The sequence below is a fragment of the Phyllobates terribilis genome, unplaced genomic scaffold, assembly GCF_046119375.1.
Source record: "Phyllobates terribilis strain yellow unplaced genomic scaffold, ASM4611937v1 Scaffold_3__8_contigs__length_932513732, whole genome shotgun sequence".
In the NCBI taxonomy this organism is placed as follows: Eukaryota; Metazoa; Chordata; class Amphibia; order Anura; family Dendrobatidae; genus Phyllobates; species Phyllobates terribilis.
In genome coordinates, this window is record NW_027362763.1 from 334,028,044 (window position 1) to 334,048,729 (window position 20,686).

The 20,686-nt window shown below is 44.7% G+C and overlaps 1 protein-coding gene across 3 annotated transcripts in view; it reads right to left on the bottom strand.

The window, feature by feature from the left end:
- Positions 1-20,686, bottom strand: part of IL1RAP (interleukin 1 receptor accessory protein) — a 288,771-nt gene that overhangs the window by 146,957 nt on the left and 121,128 nt on the right. For 2 of the 3 annotated variants that reach the window (XM_073675162.1, XM_073675165.1), the window contains exon 2: positions 18,718-18,873. The exons of the other annotated variant lie outside the window; for it this stretch is intronic. In XM_073675162.1, coding sequence (XP_073531263.1) covers positions 18,718-18,761 — 44 coding nt within the window. In that variant the 5' untranslated portion in view covers positions 18,762-18,873. The remainder of the gene's footprint in view (positions 1-18,717; positions 18,874-20,686) is intronic. 3 annotated transcript variants of the gene reach the window in all.

Sequence of the window (20,686 nt, forward strand, 5' to 3'; positions counted from 1 at the left end):
CTTTGTAAAGGAACAGTCGACTCTTCTCTGCCCATAGTTGTTTGGCTTCCTCCGGAGCGTCTGGTTCAAGGCGAGCCTCCGGCCGAGTCAGCATCTCCTTCACCAGTCGGACGGCAGGGTCGCTGTCTTGCGTTTCCGCCCAGTTGTAGTGAGGTAAGGGGTTCAACGTAGCAGCCTGCTTACTCCTTACCCGGTGGGAATACTGGATAGTCCCATGACGGTGGAACGCAGGGAGTTCAATTTCTTCCAGTCCCTCCGGATCTTCTCCTTCTTCCGGCAGGTTGGGCATCCTGGACAGGGCGTCCGCGTTAGTATTGGAGCGCCCTGCCCGGTATTTGATTATGAACTCGTAGTTGGACAGACGGGCCATCCACCTCTGCTCCAGGGCACCGAGTCTTGCCGTGTCCAGGTGTGTCAACGGGTTGTTATCCGTGTACACGGTGAACCGGGAAGAAGCAAGGTAATGCTTAAAGCGCTCAGTGACTGCCCATACCACGGCCAGGAACTCTAGCTTAAATGAGCTATAATTCTCGGGGTTCCTTTCGGTGGGTCGCAGTTTTCGGCTGGCGTAGGCGATTACTCGTTCTTTCCCCTGCTGGATCTGGGACAGTACGGCTCCTAGCCCGATGTTACTGGCGTCGGTGTAGAGGATGAAGGGCTGGCTATAATCCGGGTACGCCAAGATTTCATCCCCCGTGAGGGCCATCTTCAGCTGGCGGAAGGACTCTTCTTCTAGCTCTTCCCATTTGAAGGGCGGCTTCTGGTTCTTGGCCTTCCGGGACTGGCCTATCAGGAGGTCCTGCATAGGCGCTGCCTTTTTGGTGAAACCGGGAATAAACCTTCGGTAGTAGCCTACCAACCCGAGGAACTGCCGCACTTCTTTTACGCTGGAGGGGCTTGGCCATCCCTTAATTGCGGTGATCTTATCGGGGTCGGGAGCCACTCAGTCAGCGCTCACCACGTGTCCCAGGTACTGCACCTTTGGTTTCAGGAGGTGACACTTGGAGGGTTTCACCTTTAGGCCGTAACTCGCCAGAGCTTCGAACACCTCCGCCAGGTGTTTCAGGTGGTCCTCATAAGTTTTGGAGTATACGATGACATCGTCCAGGTACAACAGGACCGTCTCGAAGTTTCTGTGGCCCAGACAGCACTCCATTAATCGTTGGAAGGTTCCTGGGGCGTTGCAGAGTCCGAACGGCATGCAGGTGAACTCACTAAGTCCCATCGGGGTGGTGAATGCGGTTTTCTCCCGGTCCGCCTCTGCTACAGGAACCTGCCAGTACCCACTAGTGAGATCCAAGGTAGAGAAGAAGTTAGCAGATCTTAAAGCAGCCAATGACTCCTCTATCCTTGGTAAGGGGTACGCATCCTTGTGTGTGATACGGTTGATTTTCCGGTAATCTACACACATCCTCATGGTGTTGTCTTTCTTTTTGACTAAAACTAGCGGGGCTGCCCAGGGGCTACAGCTATCCCGGATTACCCCAGCCTCCTTCATGTCTCTAAGCATCCCCTTGGCGTGTTGGTAATGTGCAGGGGGTACGGGTCGATACCTCTCTTTTATGGGAGGATGATCTCCCGTGGGGATGCGGTGTTCTACCCCCTTGACTCGCCCGAAGTCTAACGGGTGTTTACTAAACACTCTCTCATACTCTTGAACCACCCGGTAGACTCCCTGTTTCTGGTGGGAGGGAGTGGAGTCAGTTCCCAAGTGTAGTTGCTGACACCAATCCTCCATTACTTTCTTAGAGCCGTTACCTTCCTCCGGGTGAGATGGAGGCAAGGGTTCCACAGACTGTATAGAGTTTTGGTTGATGGTATATAATTTTGCTAGCGTGGCATACCGGGGCAGGTACACTTCCCTCTCCCCGATATTGATTATGCGAACGGGCACCCTCCCATGGCGTACATTGACCACCCCCCGTGCTGTCAAAATGGTGGGCCTACTGTCTGAGTAAACTGGTTCCACCATTGCCTGATAATCTCTACCTCTCAGACCAATAGCTGCCCGGCACCAAATCATCATTTCGCTTTTTGGGGGCATGGCAATAGGGAAAGGGTCACACATTCTTACGCTACCAATCTCACCGCCGGAGAGTTCCACCTGTTGCCGTCGCATCAGTGCCCGGATCTCTTTCTGGAGCACTCGCTGCTCGCCGGAGCTGGCGTTCTTGGCAACCTGCTGTAGAAGGAAAATCACCTCTGCAAGACAATTCTCAATTACATTAGTTCCTAGAGTTATTTTTGGGTGGCTCTCATGTTTGTCAATGTCTACAATGATCAGTCCCTGTGCTGCCAGTTCGACTCTACCGATTTTGATGGTCACCTCTTTAAATCCGATCTGTGGCACGGGCTGGCCATTGCTGGCGATGATACTCAAGTCGTCGTCAGGGTAGCGGGTAATATCCGAGTCATTCCAGTACTGCTTAAAGAGCACGTACGGGATAGTGGTGACCTGTGACCCGGTGTCCAGTAGGGCACTCATGGGAATGCCATCCAGTACCACAGGCAAGACTGGACGTCCTCCCACATATCTGTCGCGCCAGTTCGATGGGCCTGGTGATCTTTTTCCTGGGGTTTGGCCCTCTACCCCAGGTTGTGCCCGTTTAAAGAACAGTACCTTTCCATATGTCCGGGTTGATTGCAGCGGCGGCAGATGGGTCGTCCGTCCTCGCTGTATCGGTCACTGGGTCTTCCTCTGGCCGGTGGGGTCCTCCTTGGTCGACGCCACGGGATGTCCTCCGGTCCGGATGCCAGCTGGATCTTCCCTGGGGTGGAAACCTGTAAAGACTGCACAGTTCGGGTTAGCGCAGCAACGCTCTTAGCTAGCTCTTGGACCTGATGGCGTAGGTCTGGAGCCGGGTCATTGTCCAAAGCCTGCGCATCAGCTCCCACAGGCCCTGCCGACAAGGGCGCCGCCTCCTGGTGGTAAGTGATAGCTGGGCGCCTGTGGGTCACAACGCCACCCGGTGCCGGTTCTCGGAGCACCCGGATGGCTCTGTCCTTGAACTGTGCAAAGTCCAGATGGGGATCCTGTAAGGCCATTGCCCGCAACTGGGTTCGGTGGGCATTGCAATATAAACCCTCTATAAATTGTTCAGTCAACAGCCTGTCCTCGTTTCCCACCCCATCAGGGTCGGTCTGCTTTATGGCCCTCAGGGCCTCTTGTAGGTTTAGTGCATAGTCCCTTATACTCTCATGCGCTCGCTGCTTGCACCCGTAGAATCTAAGCTTAATCTCGGCTGAGGTGCGGGTATCAAAGGTGTCCTTCAGCCGGGTTAGTATCCCTGCGACAGTCTTCCTCCCAGGTGGCCAGGATTTTACTTCCCTTTTGGCTGCCCCGGTTAGTTGGGCCACCAGGATGCTCACTTTTTGCTCTTCTGTGAGGGGGTACACCTGGAAGAGGCTATCCAGCTTTTCTCTAAAGTCATGCAGGGTATGTGACTCCCCTGAGTACTGGGGTAGCCAAGCTGCTCCCGGGATATAGTGCATGGTGAAGGGCATAACTGCAGCAGCGGTGGCGCTGGCGGGGGTTGAGGCAGTGAAGCTCTCCTCCGTATCCGACATCTTCCTCCCCCCTAGTGGACCGTGGCCTACCTTGCGATGATCCTGTTCCGTAGGCCGCGGCTCCGCAGTGGATCGTCAGGGTTGAGGACCTTCCGTCGCGCTCCTGTGACGTCGGCGTCTGCTGGGCTCCTTCCAGGACCTTACGCAACGTCCGGACGTGAGGCGGGGCTTCAGTTCTCGCGCGCTTTCGAAGTCCACGCCCCTCTTCTTCCCGCGCGGCGTCCTCAAGATGGCGTCCAATGGCGGGAAAACTCCACGGATGGCGGGAAGAAGGCAGAAGATGGCGCCGGATGGCGGGAAACTTCACCGATGGCGGGAAGAAGGCTGAAGATGGCGCCGGATGGCGGGAATCTTCACCACAGGTAAGTTTGAAAAGTCTCTTTTTCAGGCACGCAGTACCCGGTGGTTGCGGGCACGAAATCCTGCCGACTACGCCAAAGTTGACGCGCCCCTGGGCCTGTGTCGCGCTGCGATGCGCACGCGGGAGCTTACCCGGAGCCGGATCTCTTGAGGGTTGTAGTCTCGTGGCGGCGACCCGGTCCGTGCCCAGGGAGTCAAACTGAGCGGCGATGTACTAGCAGTAGATGGTTGGTGACTACGCCACCCGTTGAATGCAGCTATGGAGCTGCCGCTGCAGGGCAGACCGCTGAGGCCGGTGGAAGGATGGTGCAGCGTGGATGGTATAACCCCCAACGGGAGGGGTATGGCCTCAGGGCAGCCGACGTGGATGATGGGGGTAGCAGGAACCACTCAGAGACGGTGCGGTGTAGTTCAGGGTCTTTACTGGTGACAAAGAAAGACCCTCCCGGAGTACTTGCTAGTGATAGGGGCCTGGTCAGTCCTTCAGCAGATGGGATTTCCCCTGGCCAGGCGGAGTTGTAGGCCTTCCCAACTAACTGTACTCTTCTGGCTACCTTGCTAGAGGCGGGAATAAGTAGCCCACGTCCCTGAGAGTACCGTGTGGTGCTCACCCGTATGGCCGGTGACTCGGGGCCTTCTAATGGCTTCCGCTCCACGATGGCGGTGCTGGTCCCACGCGTGTGACCGTGCCTTCGGGCTTCTGGGCCAGAGGACCTGAAATCCTCTGCCGGACGGTTTCTGCTGCTGGGTAGGAGTTAGTCCCCACAGCCTCGGACTCCGGGTCCGGTTAGAAATCTTCTCATCAGGGCGAGCTCTGCAGCTGCCAGCCCCTGACTCGTTGTAACACTGCTCCCCACAGAGCTCCTGATGTTTCTTGCTATGCTGCTTCTCTTCTCTACTCTTGTTCTGTCTTCTTTCTCACTAACTCTGCCTCAGCCCCGGGTTTATATAGGGGAAGTCCTTCCCCTCCCAAGACTGGGCAGGAGGTGTGGCATGCACAGGATCCCTGACCAAAGGACCTCCCACCTGCTCTCAGAGGTAATATCTCTATCACTGTGGCAACCAGACCCCTGGGGTGTCACAGTTGCATGCCTTTATGTTCACCTCCTTACATACGTATTCATTCCTGCACACATCGAAATGTCAGGAGAGTAGGAAAAAACCTCCATACAAACAATTCTTTTCTGATATATAGGCACATGGAAATATACTTCTAATCAATTTAAACCACTGCGTTTCATTGATTTTTCTAGACATGACTATACTTCTAAATCTTGTCAAGCAATACGTCTCATTTTGTTTCTTTATTTCAACTTTCCACCATTTGCGCACACATCAATGTAAGTCGACATCGTTATGCAGAAATGATTGCAGAATTCTCCATTTCCATGAAAAATATCCACAAATGAAGTAACAAAGAAAAAAAGAATCAACTTGAGGCAGCACAATCACCGAAACAAATAAAAAGAATTGTTTTTTGTCCACACTATGATGTGATGTTTTACATAAGGTACCGGAATTCTGCATGCATATATGCACACAAAGCAGATCCTTTATTCTACGGTCTTTCCAGACACAAGTGAAACAAGTAATTACTCAGGAGGGCTCCAAGCAGAGGCCTTTAATTTGACACATCTAAGGCGTTTATTCTCAGACCGCTGCTTCGGGTAAACTGCACATCTCGCAGCCGATAGTCCTTGTGTCAGGGGCTACAGTACATTAGATGAAAACACAGCTGGGAAATTTTTAGCTTACATTTATCAAAGGTTTATTTTTCAAAACCTGATCAAAACCAAATGTTTGCTCCTTTTCCTGCGGTTGTTCAGAAAGGTTTTCTTGCTTAATTAGGAAGTACGATAAAGAAGCATGTTCCAAATGATTACAAAGGCACTTTCCAGAGAGGCACCTGCAATGGCCCCTAGTAAAGATGGAATGTATGTGCAAATTCAAGCTGTATCCAAACCAAGACTAATGGTCACTTTTGACGAGCTGAAAATCGGCACAGATTATTTATAAGAACGCTCGTTGTCAATTATCGGCCTGCGAAAACGTGCTGGCGATCATCTGTCAAACAAGCAAAACGAATGGTGGATGATCAGATCGTTTATGGCGGCATAAAAATCATTGTTATCGGCCACGCATCAGTCTGTAATTGTGGAGTGTGCGTATGGGGAATGTTCTGTTCTCCACAGATTTTGTCAGACGGTGTAACTAGGCCAGTAAACAAGCGCTGATCGACTGGTATATAGTGGATCAGCACTCGCTAATGGGCCAAGATATAAATGGGCTGTAAAAGGAAGTGCACAGGTCTACTATACGGTATATATAGTTAGCAGGTTGGCTTATTAGACTCATGATGATGATGGTTTTATATTGAATATTCTGTTGTAACAATCATTATTTAGAGGGTTTCTCCAGCATTAGAAAAAATATATATTTTTTTCCCCCAGTGATGTCCTTCTTCATGGATTGTGTCTGAAATTGCAGCTGTGTCCTACTCACTAGAGGGGTAAGCTGCAATTCCAAACATAGTCCATGGACTAGATTTGCCCTCTTTTTGGAACGGAAACAAGACCCTTTTTACTAATCCTGAACACTCATTAGTACTTGCTAAATCTTGTCCAAAAATACATTATTATTAAGTGTATATAATGACATTCTAAGCTGTACTAAATACAAGAAGCCAGACAGCCAATGCATCTGAATAGGTTGCTGCTACATCGGACTTTTCGAGTAATTTTCAACCAATGCCTGTGGAGGCTCCTATTCAATGTCATATAAAAGACAGTCCAGTTGATTACTAAAATGTAGAGGTATTAAAGGGGATGTGTCAGCATGGTTTTGCTATGTAATCTGAGAGCTGCATGATGTAAGGCCACAAAGCCTGATTCCAGGGATGTATCACTTACTGGACTGAATGGAGTCGTTTTAATAGAATCCCTGTTTTTTCTGCTGTAGATGTAGCAATGGTCTGAATGCTGATCCCTGTACAGTTGTGTTCAAAAGTTTACATACCCCGGCAGAATTTTTCCTTTCTTGGCCTTGTTTTACAGAATATGAATGATAACAACCACTCATGGTTATTGCTTGGATGAAGCTATTTATTGTCAAACTACTGTGTTTTCTCTTTTTAAATCTTAATGACAACCAAAAACATCCAAATGACCCTGATCAAAAGTTCACAAACCCCAGTTCTTAACCCCTTAATAACATCTGACGTACTAATACGCGTCTGTGCCCTGGGACTTAAGAGCCAGACCCGTATTAGTACGTCATCGCGATCGCGCGCGCACACAGGCTGTGCGGGCGCGATCGCCGCCGGGTGTCAGCTGATTGTCACAGCTGACACCCGGTACTATGTGCAGGGAGCGGTCCTGCACCGCTCCCAGCACATTAACCCCCGCGATGCTGCGATCGAAGTCGATCGCGGCATTGCGGGGGCAAGGGGAGGTGATCGGCGATACTCACCTCCTCTTCCGGCTTCCAGCGCAGTCTGCAAAGGCTTCCCGGGTGTGGCCATGATGACCCGATGTCGTCATGACAACATCCGGGTCACCAGAGAGCAGGAAGATTGCTTGGACATGCGCAGTGCATCTCCAAGCAATCTTCACACTGTGCACTTCTGACAGCCTTCATGGCATAGGGATGGTGCTCCATTCCTGTGCCATGCAGGCGATCAGAAAAAAAAAAGTGAAAGTCCCAGAGTGGGACAAAGTAATAAAGTGTATAAACTGTGTGAAAGTGGAAAAAAAAAAAAAAATGTGCAAAAATATTATAAAAAAATAAAAAAAATAATACACCAAAAATAAAAATATAATGTACCCATCAATAAATATTATTATAAAAAAAATTAAAAATAAAAACAATAAAAGTACACATATTTAGTATCGCCACGTCCGGAAAAACCTGACCTATAAAACTGTCCCACTAGTTAACCCCTTCAGTGAACACGGTAAAAAAAAAAAAAAAAAAACGAAGCAAAAAACAATGCTTTATCACCATACCGCCAAATAAAAAGTGGAATAACACGCGATCAAAAAGACGCATATAAATAAAAATGATACCGCTGAAAACGTCATCTCGTCCCGCAAAAAACAATCTGCCATATAGCTCCATCAGCCGAAAAATAAAAAAGTTATAGCTCTCAGAATAAAGCGATACTAAAAAATATTTTTTTCTATAAAATAGCTTTTATTGTGTATAAGCGCCAAAACATAGAAAAATGATACAAATGTGGTACCGCTGTAAACGTACTGACCCGAAGAAAAAAGCTACCTCATCAATTTTACCACACGCGGAACAGAATAAAAAAAAAAAAAAAAAACAATTCCTGAATTGTTGGTTTTTGTTTATTCTGCCTCCCAAAAATCGGAATAGAAAGCGATCAAAAAATGTCACGTGCCTGAAAATGGCACCAATAACAACGTCAAGTCATCCCGCAAAAAACGAGCCGTCACATGACTGTCTGCCAAAATCTGGAAAAATTATAGCTCTCAAAATTATGGCGATGCAAAAACTAGATTTTACAAAAAATGCGTCTTTTAGTGTGTGACAGCTGTCAGTCATAAAAACCCCATATGATTCTGGCATTGCTGTAATCACACCGACCCGAAGAATAAAGTCGTCTAATCACTTATACCGCACAAGGAACGGCGTCAAAAATAAACTCTTGGGTTAGGATTGGGCTAGGGTTAGGGCTGGGTTTGGGGCTAGGGTTGTGCTGGGTCTAGGGTTGTGCTGGGGCTAGGGTTGTGCTGGGGCTAGGGTTGTGCTAGGGTTAGGGCTGGGGTTGGGATTTTTTTCAAAAGTAAGAAAAAAAGATGACGATATGGCGACTAGTGTTGAGAGCAAGTGCTCGCTACTTGAGTTTGCATCGGGTGCTCTGGTATGCATTGAGTATCGTGGGTATTTGAGTGACATGCTCGAGTCTCTGCCCCATATGCTTCGCGGCCAAAAAACTTTACGGGGATTGCCTGCCATGCACGAGCGATCCCCGCATGTTTTTTTTTGGGTGTCTAATAACCGTGAAACATGCGGAGCAGGGACTCGAGCATGTCACTCGAGCACACGCTGTACATGGTGCATACCTGAGTACCCGATGCAAACTCAAGTAGCGAGCACTTGCGCTCAAGAATAATGACAACTTATTCAATATGATGACCTAATGTAAACAAATTCTGTGCCGTACCTCTGGGTTCAAAATGTTCACTATACACCTTAATAAAATCCTTGAGGGGTATAGTTTCCAAAATGGGGACACTTGTGGGGGAGCTCCACTGTTTAGGCACATCACGGGCTCTCCAAACGCGACATGGTGTCCGCTAACAAATTGAATGGAAAATCGGCTCAAATTGTTAGCGGACGCCATGTTGCGTTTGGAGAGCCCCTGTGTGCCCAAACATTGGAGCTCCCCCACAAGTGACTCCATTTTGGAAACTAGACCCCCCAAGGCACCTATCTAGATGCATAGTGAGCACTTGGAATCCCCAGGTGCTTCACAAATTGATTCGTAATAATGAAAAAGTGAAAAAAAAAACACTTTTTCATTTTTATGAATCAATTTGTGAAGCACCTGGGGTTCCAAGTGCTCACTATGAATCTAGATAGGTGCCTTGGGGGGTCTAGTTTCCAAAATGGGGTCACTTGTGGGGGAGCTCCAATGTTTGGGCACGCAGGGACTCTCTAAATGCAACATGATATCCGCTAACAAATTGAATGGAAAATCGGCTCAAATTGTTAGCGGACACCACATTGCGTTTGGAGAGCCCCTCTGTGCCCAAACTTTGGAGCTCCCCCACAAGTGACCCCATTTTGGAAACTAGACCCCCCAAGGCACCTTTCTAGATGCATAGTGAGCACTTGGAACCCCCAGGTGCTTCACAAATTGATTCGTAATAATGAAAAAGTGAAAAAAAAAACACTTTTTCATTTTTATGAATCAATTTGTGAAGCACCTGGGGTTCCAAGTGCTCACTATGAATCTAGATAGGTGCCTTGGGGGGTCTAGTTTCCAAAATGGGGTCACTTGTGGGGGAGCTCCAATGTTTGGGCACACAGGGACTCTCCAAATGCAACATGATATCCGCTAACAAATTGTCGGCTCAAATTGTTAGCGGATATCATGTTGCATTTGGAGAGTCCCTGTGTGCCCAAACATTGGAGCTCCCCCACAAGTGACCCCATTTTGGAAACTAGACCCCCCAAGGCACCTATCTAGATGCATAGTGAGCACTTGGAACCCCAGGTGCTTCACAAATTGATTCAGAAAAATGAAAAAGTGTTTTTTTTTTTCACTTTTTCATTATTACGAATCAATTTGTGAAGCACCTGAGGGTTCCAAGTGCTCACTATGCATCTAGAAAGGTGCCTTGGGGGGTCTAGTTTCCAAAATGGGGTCACTTGTGGGGGAGCTCCAAAGTTTGGGCACAGAGGGGCTCTCCAAACGCAATGTGGTGTCCGCTAACAATTTGAGCCGATTTTCCATTCAATTTGTTAGCGGATACCATGTTGCATTTAGAGAGTCCCTGTGTGCCAAAACATTGGAGCTCCCCCACAAGTGACCCCATTTTGGAAACTAGACCCCCCAAGGCACCTATCTAGATGCATAGTGAGCACTTGGAACCCCTAGGTGCTTCACAAATTGATTCGTAAAAATGAAAATGTGTTTTTTTTTCACTTTTTCATTATTACGAATCAATTTGTGAAGCACCTGGGGGTTCCAAGTGCTCACTATGCATCTAGAAAGGTGCCTTGGGGGGTCTAGTTTCCAAAATGGGGTCACTTGTGTGGAGCTCCAAAGTTTGGGCACAGAGGGGCTCTCCAAACGCAATGTGGTGTCCGCTAACAATTTGAGCCGATTTTCCATTCAATTTGTTAGCGGATACCATGTTGCATTTAGAGAGTCCCTGTGTGCCCAAACATTGGAGCTCCCCCACAAGTGACCCCATTTTGGAAACTAGACCCCCCAAGGCACCTTTCTAGATGCATAGTGAGCACTTGGAACCCCCAGGTGCTTCACAAATTGATTCGTAAAAATGAAAATGTGTTTTTTTTTTCACTTTTTCATTTTTACGAATCAATTTGTGAAGCACCTGGGGGTTGCAACTGCTCACTATACATCTAGATAGGTGCCTTGTGGGGTCTAGTTTCCAAAATGGGGTCACTTGTGGGGGAGCTCCAATGTTTGGGCACACAGGGGCTCTCTAAACGCAACATGGTGTCCGCTAATTATTCAAGTAAATTTTACAATTAAAAAGTCAAATGGCGCTCCTTCCCTTCCGAGCCCTACAGTGCGCCCAAACAGTGTTTTTTCCCAAAATATTGGGTATCTGCGTGCCCAGGGGAAATTGCACAACAAATTTTGCGGTCCATTTTTTCTTGTTACCCCTGTGAAAATAAAAAAAATTGGGTCTAAAGTAACATTTTTGTGAAAAAAGTTAAATGTTCATTTTTTTCTTCCACATTCAAAAAACTCCTATGAAGCACCTGAAGGGTTAATAAAGTTCTTGAATGTGGTTTTGAGCACCTTGAGGGGTGCAGTTTTTAGAATGGTGTCACTTTTGGGTATTTTCTGTCATAAAGACCTCTCAAAGTGACTTCAAATGTGATGTGGTCCCTAAAAAAATGGTTTTGTAAATTTTGTTGGAAAAATGAGAAATCGCTGGTCAACTTTTAACCCTTATAGATCCCTAACAAAAAAAAAATTTGGTTCCAAAATTGTGCTGATGTAAAGTAGACATGTGGGAAATGTTATTTATTAACTCTTTTGTGTGACATATCGCTCTGATTTCAGGGCTTAAAAATTAAAATTTTGAAAATTGCAAAATTTTCAAAATTTTCACCAAATTTCCATTTTTTTCACAAATAAACGCAAGTGATATCGAAGAAATTTTTCCACAATCATGAAGTACAATATGTCACGAAAAAACAATCTCAGAATCAGGAGGATCCGTTGAAGCGTTCCAGAGTAATTACCTCATAAAGTGACAGTGGTCAGAATTGTAAAAATTGGCCCGGTCATTAACGTGCAAACCACCCGCGGGGCTTAAGGGGTTAATACCGTGTATTGCCCCCTCTAACATCAATGACAGCTTGAAGTCTTTTGTGGTAGTTGTGGATGAGGTTCTTTATTTTCTTAGATGGTAAAGCTGCCCATTCTTCTTGGAAAAAGCCTCCAGTTCCTGTAAATTCTTGGGCTGTCTAGCATTAACTGCGCGCTTGAGATCTCCCCAGAGTGGCTCAATGATATTAAGGTCAGGAGACTGAGATGGGCACTCCAGAACCTTCACTTTGTTCTGCTGTAGCCAATGACAGGTCGACTTGGCCTTGTGTTTTGGATCGTTGTCATGTTGGAACGTCCAAGTACGTCCCATGCGCAGTGTCCGGGCTGATGAGTGCAAATTTACCTCCAGTATTTGCTGATAACGTGCTGCATTCATCTTTACTTCAACTTTTACCAAGTTTCCTGTGCCTTTGTAGCTCATACATCCCCAAAACATCAGCGATCCACCTCCGTGCTTTACTGTAGGAATGGTGTTCCTTTCATCATAGGCCTTGTTGACCTCTCTCCAAATGTAACGTTTATGGTTGTGGCCAAAAAGTTAAAGTTTGGTCTCATCACTCCAAATTGCCTTGTTCCAGGTGTTTTGAGGCTTGTCTCTGTGCTGTTTGACGTATTGTAGGCGAGATACTTTGTGGCATTTTTGCAGTAATGGTTTTCTTCTGGCGACTCGACCATGCAGCCCATTTTTCTTCAAGGGCCTCCTTATTGTGGATTTTGAAACAGCCAGACCGCTCGAGTCCTGAATTTCAGCTGATGTTATTTGTGGGTTTTTCTTTGCATCCCGAACAATTTTCCTGGCAGTTGTGGCCGAAATATTTGTTGGCCTACCTGACCGCGGTTTGGTTTTTACAGAGCCTCTGATTTTCCATTTGTTAATCACAGTTTGAACGCTGCTGACTGGCATTATCAATTCCTTGGATATCTTTTTGTATCCCTTTCCTGTGTTATACTGTTGAATTACCTTTTCCCGTAGATCCGTTGACAATTCTTTTGCTTTACCCATGACTCACAATTCAGAAACGTCAGTGCCTGGATGAAAGATGCAAGCGTTTGTCTGGATCCCAGAAACTCACTCAGCTTTTATGCACACACACTGATTACAAACAGGTCACAGGTGAGGATGTTACCTTTAGTAGCCATTCAAGCCCATTTGTGTCAAATTCTGTGCATGTTATCAGGCCAAAATCACCAGGGTATGTGAACTTTTGATCAGGGTCATTTGGATGTTTTTGGTTGTCATTAAAATTTAAAAAGAGAAAACACAGTAGTTTGACAATAAATGGCTTCACCCAACCAATAACCATGAGTGAAGAAAAAGTTTTTTTTGATATTCATATTCTCTGAAACAAGGGCAAGAAAATAAAAATTCTGCCGGGGTATGTAAACTTTTGAGCACAACTGTATAACCCCTGATTGGCAGCTTCCTGTGTATACTGTGCATTATCAACAAGCTGTCAATTAGTGGAGTGGGTGGGGTAACACAGACTAGCTGGACTCGTCTGCACGTGAGACCTAGTTATGCAGTGATAATCTCCTGCAGATAAAATACTTATTGCATTGAAATTACAGGAAAGCCTAGTAGGTGAAACATCTCTGGAATCAGGCTCTCTTGCTCTATATTATGCTGCTCTCAGACTATATAGCAAATACCTGCTGATATTTTCCCTTTAATTTACTCCTGCTATAGGGAACTGGAGGGGAACTTCATCAAACATTTACACTAGATATGTAGTGTATAAATGTCACATTTTTTTCTTTTTTACGGCAGCTCTAACACATTTCTGAAATAAGGGTGGAGCTTAGTAGAGGTGTGTGGTCTAATACAGCCCCACAGATGGGTAATAACTTGCACCAGAAAGTGGAGTAAATTATAGTGGAAATGTACTCCAGCTGCAGCCTGAATCTCTTTTATGGGGAACTGCTTCAAAGAAGTGACATGCACTTTCCCACTAGATGTTTTTCAAAACAGTAAGAAAAAAAATATCTCAAAAGACTGAACAGCATATTGTTTTTAGAATAATAATGAATAGGAACAGCCTTTACATTTTTGAAGCATTTTTTCCCCCATTTTTTAATTGGACCCATGCCAAAAAGATCGTCAAAAACTATGTGCACATACCCTTAATGTTTTTCTCCACATCTTTCTGTAAAACATGTTAAAAGCCATCTGCATACACATTATATCTCAACACTATCACTGTAACATCTGTGCAGATTCGTGCCTTCTCTGTTTCCAGCATGGCCACTGGGAAGCAGGGCGCTTTTGTTGCTTGTGACGCGTATTTAAACCCCTGAAGCACTGACTTCTCTGCCAATCAATAGTAGTGCTGTCCTGGTGAATGCTGCTATGTTCTCATCCTGTTTATTGTTCGGATTATTCCTGTTCTTTGGCCTGAGTTTGAGTTCTGACTACCAACATGCTTCATGATTTTGTCTCTGACATGACCTCTTGGCTCTGACCCTGCTTGACGACCCTTCTTGCCAGCTTGACCCACCAAACAGAAGCCTACTCTGTGGCTCTTATTATCATTTAATAAAATGCAAATTGATTAAATGAAAGAGAAATCTAAAATCACATTAATATTTGGTGTCACCACCCTTTGATTTTAGTGTAGGGACTTGCAAGCCGGTGAGGACCTTTGACGGGGGTTGCAAGCTTGCGTATTTCATCCAAAATGTCAACTAATATGTGGCACTCCAGGGGTCCGGTTGCCACAGTGGCATTGCCTACCTCACAAGGGGTGATGCCATGCATGGAAGCAAGGAGGGGTCCCCTAATCAGGTATTCCAGCAACAACCCTTTCCCGGCTCCAGACCAGAAAAGGGAGCCCCTCCCCTTGACAATGGGATCTGGAGGTGTGGTTAGTTAGTTGTCAGTTGAGAGGAGTTGGAGACAGGAGAATGACGAGGAAGGACCTGGGGAAGGGAGCTGTGTACAAGCTCACCCCAGAGGAGAGAAGTGTGAGTGAGCCGGACACCGGAGTCCGTGGCTGTGGGGCACTGAAGGCCCAGCAGCAGAATCCGGAGGGCAGGAGACTGCAGGTCTCTTGGCCCCACCAGACGCCCGGCGACACAGCAGCACCATAGGGCCCAGCACCGCCACGTGGGAGCGACACTCCAGGAAGGCCCGAGCTGCCTGCCATACGGGTGAGGAAAAAGACGTTTTACTCAGGGACGAGGGCCGCAGCATAGCTTCAAGCAGCAGGGCCAAAGAGATTAGTGCAGAGGGAAGGCCTACAACTTCACCTGGCGAGGTGGATTCCCAATTGCTTCCAGGCCGGCCGGACCTCTACTACCAGCTAGTACCCATGCCCCGGTCTGCTTAACAAACCACAAGTAAAGATAAGAGGAAACCGCCATTAAGCTGTGGACTGGTCATTATCTGCGTCATCACCTGCATTACACTGCACCAACAACATCTACCTCATAAAATCACGATCTACTGCCCTGGAGCTAAGCTCTGCCTGTGGAGAGCTGAACCAACTCTGCTGCGTCACTATCAACTCCAGAGGATCTGCACTGCAGCGGCGGCCCCATATAGCCGCACACCACAGGTGGCGTCACGAACACTATCTCTAAGAACTTTATTCCCCTTTTACCTTTTCTTTTAATTGACCGCCCTGGGTCACGGACCGGGTCACTGCCACCGTGACATCCCCCAGCATCGACCGGCCCGGCTACCGAGTACCCGACGGCCTAGGGGGCGCGTCAAATACGTCATGTATTTTATACATCTTTTTCATATTTGTATTGAACTTTTTTCCCACTTTTATGCAGGATGCCACCAAGCCCTTTAGTGTTGGCTGGGTAAATTGGTGTGTCTATATTTGTGGGGTGCACCGATATAGTGATTACTAAGCCAGACACTGTGAATCACAAGCATCTGTGTGACTGGCACCCTATAGAAGCCTCATATGTGTGCATTTATAATACTATGCAACCACCGCCTCCATGAATGGTAGATTTGTGAGTGGTTATTCCATCAGTAATTTGCACCTGTGCTGCCCCCCACCTTTATTATGGGGGTCTGATGTTTCCTGTAGTACATTGGCTTTTGTGACCTGGTCTGGTAAGTAAGGCTGCCTTTTCTCTGTTATATTTTTCAAAATGTATCTCCTTTTGTGAGCTGCTTATGACCATCCTTTGCCTTCAAAACAGTATTAATTCTTCTAGGTACACTTGTATAGTTTTTGCAGGAAATCAGTGAGGATGTTGTTCCAAACATCTTGGAGAACTAACCCCAGATCTTCTGGGATGTAGACTAGCACAAATCCTTGTGTCGCTTCTTGTAATCCCGAACTGACTAAAAAATGGTGAAATTAGGGTTTTGTGGGGCCATATCACTTCCAGGTCTCCTTGTTTTTCTTTACACTGCAGATAGTTCTTAACGAAATTGGTTGTATGTTCGAGGTTGTTGTCATGCTGCAGCCTAAATATGGAGCAAATCAGATGCCTCTCTTACTAGTAGTGCATGATGGATAAGTATCTGCCGGTATTTTTCAGCATTGAGGACACCATTAGGCTATGTTCATACATCTTGTTTTTTTCAGCTTTTTTGATGCTTTTTATATGCAAATTTTCAGCTGCATTTTACAATTCCAGCAAAGTCTAGGAGATTCCAGAAATCTCATGCACACATCATGGGGTTTTACCTAATGTGATTGTTTTAATCCTGTGATTTAAATAAAGCAGTGGCCATTTTAACAACCAAAATAATGGATTTTGTGTATTTATTCCAGTGTCAAGGTTTATTGTAGTTATGGTTGTTTAAGAAGGAGTGGGAGTCTGTTTCATATCCAAAAGTCACGAGTGTTCAAATCAAGTACAGATTCTTGGTGCATTATGGCATGGACAATCATTTATATACACCTTCCCACCTGCTTCTTTTCCATCTCTCTCCACCCTCCTCTGGCTCTATGAAGCCAGAGCTGTCAATCAAAAAGAGGGGGCAAGATGGGGTGTGGAGATAGATGGAAAACAAGCAGGTGGGAAGGTGTATTTAAATGTTTGGCACCGCCATGCTGCACTGAGTGCATGTACTTGGCTTGAATAGTCATTCCCTTTAAAGCCTCTTACACAACTGTTTCTCTTTCACATAATGACTGTGTTTCAGTGTTCAACCTACATATGAAAATGATTACCATTATCATTTGGTATAATTGGTTACTCATACACCTGACTATAATCCTACAAAATCCCTGACTTGTGCAACTGTATCTAGCAGAATTGATGCTGTTTTGAAGACAAAGGGTGGTCACACCAACTATTGATTTGATTTGATTTAATTTACCATTTGTTCAATCACTTTGCCTTTGGATAAAGGATAAAAATAAATTAACACTTCTATTTTTGAAATCATTCTTTCTTTGCAGCATTTTTCCACATCTACTTTAATCCCTTATACACATATCTATTTAGTATATTAATATTCTGTGAATCAGGCTAGAGTTGCCATAAAATCACATTCAGGAATTACAAAATATATACATGTGCAAGGTTGAATGTAAAACCAAGATTTAGAAAAATGGACTGATCCTGCACAAGAAATAATGAACATAGCTGAATCTTTCTGATCTGGCAGCTACAGTTTACATAACTCCGCGCCAGGTAGAGCTACAGTGCACTAAAGACTGCTTGTCTGCCTGCCAAAACTTGCCTACTGTACTTCAGTACTCTAGTAACTGCTTCATACTGTTTTTGGTTACTATTCTGCATTAAAAGTGAGCACCCATGTATATTAATTGGACAAAAGTTTTACAATATCTATTTCTTTTGTCGGGGGGCTTGGTTATATAATTTGTTATCAATGCATTAACTCAAACTGCCAATTATGGTAAGTGTCCACGAAAACATGGCAAACATAATACACTGGTACAATCTTTTTTTTGACAAATCCAGGTTCAAATTCTTTAGGATGTTAAGTTTTAAGCTACTGTCCCCATTACTGAAATAATAATTAAATGATAGCCCCGTGATAATTGGGGCTTATATTTTTGAGGCATGCATCAGAATTCTGGCTTCATGTGCACCAAAAAGTAAACTGCTTACATGGCTTGCACCACATTAAGTGGTTTAGACACATCTTCGGAAAACTGGTTGTGCATTTTTGAGAAGGGGAGTGGCCTAAATTGTAATATCTTGAACGAAGGTGGCATCAAAATTTGGGGTAAATTATTGGACCAAAATACACCAATAGGGGTTATAAACTTAAACTACACAGTGTGACCATGCACAAAGTTTGGCACATTTTAAATCTGTCTAGTCTAAGTTTGTGTCATCTAAAAGTTAAACAATTTTATTAAACCAGACTAAATATATCCATTTGAAATATTCTAATTAGCTGACATGTGATATTCAGGAAATATAAAGAATTAGATATTAAGGCATTAAGTTATTCAACACATATATAAAAATCAAGATGATCCTGTTATTTCACAGTCAAACTTTCAAATGGACTTAGAAACCCAAAGCTCAGTGTAGAGACCCAAACACACCATTCATATAAAGATAGCAGAGATCTCATTACAATGGTATTCAGACAACAAAGCCTCCATTGCAATCAGAAGGACTGGATCTACCCACGTAGGAAATCGTCACGTCTGATGCCATTACTCAATACCACAATGCAGGCAATTTCTTCCAAATGCACTTAGGCACCCAGTGATCAAATACGTATATATTGTATGCATTTTTGTAATCTTTTTCATGTATCAGTAACCAGCACTTACGAACAAAGATCTTTGTACGACAAAAGCTGTTGAGTTGCCAGCATGCTGGTTAGTTTGCAGTATTCTTAGGCCTGCATGCACATGGAAGTGCCAATTGATTGATCTGATAGAGCCTTTTCCAGCCCAGGTATAAAGTAGGTAAAAACACAGAAGAACCTAAATGGAGAAAAAAAATTAAATGAATCAAGTAAAGATTGGAGAAAGGTTCAATGTCTAATTCTTTGGCACAATGGACAACAGAAAAAGCTTTGTGATGTGTACGACCAGCAGGAGATATAGAAAAGAGTTCAGAAACAACACACCGCCAAACACACCTAATTAAACACAAACATATGACCTCCTTAACATTACAGATGGTGAATATGTCTCCAACATATTCAACCTTTATAGCTGTTCAGATGTTACACCATCCATCCATCCTGATTATAGAAAGTATATGAGAAAATGTCAGGGCCATAGGTTTCCTCTTATCAACAGTTCTTTAAACAGACCTTGGCTCCCATTTTGCACACCACCTCCAGCAATTTATCCAAGTTCTTCACAACCTCAGGTGGTGTCTTTCTCGCCTTGTTGTCTGCTAGGCAAGTTCTCCTTATATTATTATTTTGTTCACACACTCACCTCTGTTCTCTTATTTCTGTACAATAAACCTTGTTTCTTCCATCATTTTCAGAAAACAAAACTTAATAAGAACATAAAGACAATGCTGTTTGGAAATTAACAAAGTCAAACAAAACTTGTGATCAATTTAAGAACATGGGAACTTGAAATAGAGTTAGGGAATGTTCACATGTTGCACTTGTAAAAAAAAAATTTACATGCCTTTTTTGGTGCGTTTTTTCAGAGATTTTTTCACCACCCATTACATCCTATGGGTGAAAAAACAGAAAAATTGCTGAAAAAACGCTGAAAGGAGTGACATGCTCTATTTTCCAAAAACCCAACGAAAGGACAAAATATGCAGCAAAAAAAAACAAAAATCAAGATGTGTTTACAGAGAATTCTGGTTTCTCATAGACTTTGCTGGTACTGCAAAATGCAGCAGAAAATTTACATAAAAATCTGCAGCAAAATACGCTGAAAAACCCAACATGTGTGAACATAGCCTTAGGCTTTGATTACAGTACACACTGCATTCTTGTCGTGTTTTTTTCATGCAGTTTTGCCACAAAACTGATTTTCAAGTACCAGAAACGTGAATGTGATGCTTAGAGTCTCATGCACACGTTGCTTTGTATTTCCTTGCAGCTTGTCAAATCTTTCAGCATTTTTGCAGCAGATTTCACCCATACTACTGAGTAGGGAAAAATATGCAAAAAAACGCATGCAAAAAGCACGACAAAAATAAGGTAAAACTTAGCAAACACACAAGTACTTTACGCAGCTATTTTCCTGTTAAGAGATGCAGAAATGGTGAAGAAATTTCTGTGGCAATTATGGAGCATGTACACATTTTCTATGTTTAATAAAGTTGGTTTAATAAACCAAAAAAAGTTAGAAAACCGCAGCTTGAGAACATTCAGTGGGTACGGAAAGTATTCAGACCCCTTTAAATTTTTCACTCTTTGTTTCATTGCAGCCATTTGGTAAATTCTAAAAAGTTCATTTTTTTCTCACTAAAGTACACTCTGCACCCCATCTAGACTGGAAAAAAACAGACATTTTTGCAAATTTATTAAAAAAGAAAAACTGAAATATCACATGGTCATAAGTATTCAGACCCTTTGCTCAGACATTCATATTTAAGTCACATGCTGTCCATTTCCTTGTGATCCTCCTTGAGATGGTTCTACTCCTTCATTGGAGTCCAGCTGTGTTTAATTAAACTGATAGGACTTGATTTGGAAAGGCACACACCTGTCTGTATAAGACCTCACATCTCACAGTGCATGTCAGACCAAATAAGAATCATGAGCTCAAAGGAACTGCCCAAGGAGCTCAGAGACAGAACTGTGGCAAGGCACAGATC